General features: G+C 36.8%; 1 protein-coding gene across 1 annotated transcript; it reads right to left on the reverse strand.

Annotated features, from left to right (window-relative positions):
• Positions 1–455: 455 nt before the first annotated feature.
• LOC109215520 (nuclear pore complex protein NUP43) lies at positions 456–4373 on the reverse strand. The gene is made up of 5 exons (XM_019379598.1): positions 3592–4373; positions 2215–2284; positions 1010–1247; positions 846–919; positions 456–739 (listed from the first exon to the last, which is right to left on the reverse strand). Exons 1-5 carry the CDS (start codon positions 4242–4244, stop codon positions 686–688), a joined length of 1089 nt encoding a protein of 362 aa, XP_019235143.1. The 5' UTR covers positions 4245–4373; the 3' UTR covers positions 456–685.
• Between the last annotated feature and the right edge of the window lie 394 nt (positions 4374–4767).

The following is a 4767-nucleotide window of genomic DNA, read 5'->3' on the forward strand; positions in this document are numbered from 1 at the left end:
GAGATTCAACCTCCTTCTTTGATTGTTTCTCAATTATGGTCGCTAAGATTCAACCTCCTTCTTTGATTGTTTCTCAATTATGGTCGCTAATCAACCTCTTTTTTGGTCGATAGAGATTCAACCTCCTTCTTTGATTGTTTAGAGATTCAACCTCCTTGATTGTTTCTCAATTATGGTCGCTAATTAACCTCCTTCTTGGTTGACAAAGGTCATTTTCTTAATTTCAAACTTACGAGACCGGATCCCACCTTTCCTCCGGAAAAAGGGAAGGAGAAGGATCTTCTTCCGTAGATCCCTCTTGTTCCTGTTTAGTCCCCTTCATTTCGGAAAAAAGGAAGAAGCAAACGATTCATTTCCTTAATTCAAGACTTATGGGGTCCTTGGTTAAATCTTCTCTAGTATATTTAATCTGTAACCTTATACTCGCCAAAATTCAACTCTATGTGGGCACCAGAAGAGGAAAACTTAGTATTCTATTCTAGAAAAGTACCTAAATAGCATTGTACATCCTTTAGATTTACCAGAAGAGTAACACTTTCTCATAGTGAAGGAAAAAAAAAACAGCACACTTTCTCATAATTGACAGAAGACCAACACTGAAGTGCTTAACTATATAACAAACTCAAACTACAACAAAGATAACCCGTCGCCATATAGCTAAAGTTCTCAGCTTCATAAGCAGCAGTTAAGACCTTGTCAAGATGGCTATCGACTCCCACTCCAAACTACAAACGATGTCCTGCAATGTAATGTTCTTGACGTTAAAATTTAAACGCAAAGCACAGTAGCAAAATGATCGTCTTACAGAGCACATCAAAGATATCATCAGATAAGGTTTCACATACTGATGGGTTTTGTCGATCAATATCAAAGCTGTTGATGGCGCAAGGTTCAGCAAGAAGTTCAACGGGTTCTTCACCTGTCAAATGAAGAAGAACCAGATCAGTCTCAGACCATCAGAAATAATACATACGAAAAAACATGCAGAAGAAGTCAGAACGCATTATACCTTGTTCAATTACGGCAAGAATACCATCTTCTGAGCAAATCATGGCAGGAAGAACACGTGATTCTGAGATGTTGCGGTAGTTGGATGAAGTAGTATAGTTGTCATACTGGACCTCCCAAACATCACTTTCCGATGGTGAAATGGCAGACAAATCACTGTTTCCAACACCAGCAAGTATTATAGGCTGCTGTTGCCAGCGAAGGTCCCATGCAAACACAGTACCAGAAGAACCTCCTGCCTTCAAACACAATAGAATTAGCGACGTGAAACTTGAAACAAACTTGCAAGCTAACAAGAAAACATCCAGCCAGTCTCAGTCATAACCCAGAAAATAATTGACCTTAGTACTAGTTACATGGTTCTTTTGCTTCTAAAATTTTCCTAGTCACTTCAATTCAATCTACTCTCCACCACACTATATCTTCCCAACCTCCAAAAAAGATGAAGAAAATAAAAGAAGAAAGAAAAGAAACTTCATTTTAATTGGTCCTTTGGATTTTGGACTTTCAGTTGATTTCTTGGAAATGAAACTTAATTTAAGAAGTTGTCCAATGGCAGGCCCTCAGATCTATCATGGTTAAATAAAAATAACATACTCATTTGAGACATCTGTATAGTTATGCTATTAGCTACAAGTTTTCGATGTGAAATTATTCTAGTCTAGTTATGACGTCAAATGGCACTGAACTCCTTGTCACCGATGCAACTAATAATTCCCTCACTCCTCTAAAAATGGTAATTGATAATATCTTTACATGTTTTAACCACATTGAAGTGGCACAATGTTTCATTTTTACCAGCAACTGAAAGTTGAGGTAGTCACAAGCTTTCTTCTCTAAATTATCACTTCTCGTACTTCTATTCTACTCTAGCCATTAGTTCACCTCCTACTAGCTAATAAAACTGAAAATTAAGTTTTATGTTTCAGCTTGTTAAGGTAGTGAATAAGGGGTGGCTACTGGCCTTAGTGGTCAAAGAGCTGAGGTGATGACTTGGACACATGAAAGGCAAACTAGGTAAATTCTTCCATTTCCCTAAATCTTGAAAGTTACCTCCGCCGTTAATAGGTACTCAGTGGATTAGACCAGGTACACACAAGCTGACTCGAATACCACCATTATAAAAAAGGGAAAAAAAGTTCGGGAATGAGGGGTGACAAGCATTGTCGATGAAGAGTTCAAAGGAAGGCAGGAATATCAGCTTACAAGACAAGTATGCTTTCTTGATGGATGAATATCAATTGAATGTACAATGCCAGAAGTAGATCCATGAGTCCTGCAATGTAAATAAACTTTCAGAAAAAAGGACCAGCAACAATACATAACAACACTCTTGGCCAGTTAAAGGATGTAGACTATAGAATCACAAAGAAAGAGTCTTCCATCATATACCTCAGGGGTTGAGAATAAACAGAGCATTTTTCCATTTTTGACATTTAAGGGGAAGTATATAATGGCTCAATTTCCACATTCCAATCAGGCTCACTTACCTTAACAAAGATCTACACTGATAGGTTATAGCTGAGGTGCCATTGTTAAAAGTCAGTGTCTTTGCATCAACTTCAGCTACTTTTAACTATCAATTACTCCTCAAATTAGAAGACTAACAAAAGCAATCAAAGAATTGCAAAACTGAACCAAAAATATACACCATACGTATATATACATTCATGACATTAAACCAAAAAAAAAACTTCGACAAATAACTCAGAGATCAAAATAGACAAGACATGAATAGCAACAACAACTACTACGCCTCAATTCCAAACAAGTTTATGTCGGCTAAGAGTCCTCACTTACCACGTTACTTCATATAAATCATCTCATGCCAATATTGTGCAAATACAAATAAAAAAGATTAGTAGTTCCGTATATTTTCTAAATTCATAAATCTCTGAAAGGTTAAACCAATCATAGAAAGCATAAAACCAACATTAAAAGTGCTAACATCTAAAACATATACTCAACTAACATGTATCGTCTGCTCAGATCTTTTTCTTTCATTGCGTCTTATTATAAAACATGAATAGCAACAACAACTAGTACCACTACGCCTTAGTCCTAAACAAGTTGGGATCAGCCATATGAATCCTCACTGACCACGTTATGAAAATACAAATAAAAAAGATTAGAAATTCCGTATATTTTCTAAATGCATAAAATCTCAGAAAGGTTAAACCACTCATAGAAAGCATAAAACCAACATTAAAAGTGCTAACATCTAAAACAAATTCTCAACTAACATGTATCGTCTACATAGATCTTTTTCTTCCATTATGCCCTATTACAAAACATGAATAGCAACAACAACTAGTAGTACTACGCTTCAGTCCTAAACAAGTTGGGATCAGTCATATGAATCCTACCATGTTACTCCATTTAAATCATCTCATGCCAGTATTATGCAAATACAAATAATAAGTATTAGGAGTTTCGTATACAAGGTATAAATCTCTGAAAGGTAAACCACTCTTAGAAAGCATAAGACCTACAATAAAAGTGCTAATGTCTAAAACATATTCTCAACTAGTATGTATCGCCTGTTACAAGAAATGATTAGCAATTAACAAAAAGTTCAATTACCAGTTCCCTTTAAACTGTGAAACGGGTCCACCAGGTCGTCGTTGATCCCACCATTGAAGACTAAACCCCAATCCACCACTCACAAACTCCACAGGAGAAGCCCATTTAACCGCCCCATATGAAACCAACCCATTCCCATCAAAAACCCTCTTAGAACTCAACCCACCACCAACAAAACTCACCAAATTAATCCTCCCATCCTCCCCAACACTCACAAACTCCGACCCATTTTCACTCACATCAATACCCGCAACCCGACCCGAATGAAAACCTTTTACCGAATTGACAAAATCCAACGACCCATTAACCAAATCAGCTTTATAAACCAACAAATCCCCAGAAAATGTAGATGCAGCAATAAGGGGTTTATTGGGGTTTTGTGAGGTTTTTAATGAGCTGATTCTTGATGGTGTTGTGAGTGACGACTGAAGTGTAATTTCTGGTGAATTTGAGTCTGAATTTGAAGCTTTTTGGGTTAAGTTTAGGATTTGGAGTGATGAGTTAGAGGAGTCGGAGTTGAAAGTGGCGAGAATGATGTGACGGTGAAAAGCGGAGAGTTGAGGGAGCCAACGGAGGGAATCAATGTAGTTGTTTTGAGGGAAACGGTGGACTTGGAGTTGTTGAGAAGAAGAAGAAGAGGTGATTACTGCCATTGTCGAATGAGGGTTTTTGCTTTGAGGGTTTTAACTGAGAGTGGACTGTGAGTTAAAAAGAGGGAGAGAGGTTTTGGTGTGCTTTTTGGCTGCATTACTATTGGAATTGAAGGAAAAGAAAAATGAAAAGCTTCTAAATGAAAAGATAGATGGGTTCCTTTTTCTTTTCTAGAAATTTTCTTTAGTGGTAATTAGTTATCTTACATACCATTTGCTATATTACAAATTATAGATACGTTTTTTGTTGTTATAAGATGTATCTGATGTATATAAGCTACTGTATTCATGAATACAATAGCATTTCTAGGCGTGAAACAGGGGATTGCAGTTAGACAGATTTTTGTATTCGAGTGTATTCGACTGTATTCATGGCGTGAAACATGGGATTACAGCTGGACAGATTATTGTATTCGACTGTATTCACGGCGTGAAACAGGGGATTACGCTGTTTTTAAACGGAAAGTGAATCAATTAACATAATAGACTCCTAATATAACTCAACAAACTCAATTATATCACACAA

The sequence above is a fragment of the Nicotiana attenuata genome, unplaced genomic scaffold, assembly GCF_001879085.1.
Source record: "Nicotiana attenuata strain UT unplaced genomic scaffold, NIATTr2, whole genome shotgun sequence".
Taxonomy (NCBI): domain Eukaryota; kingdom Viridiplantae; phylum Streptophyta; class Magnoliopsida; order Solanales; family Solanaceae; genus Nicotiana; species Nicotiana attenuata.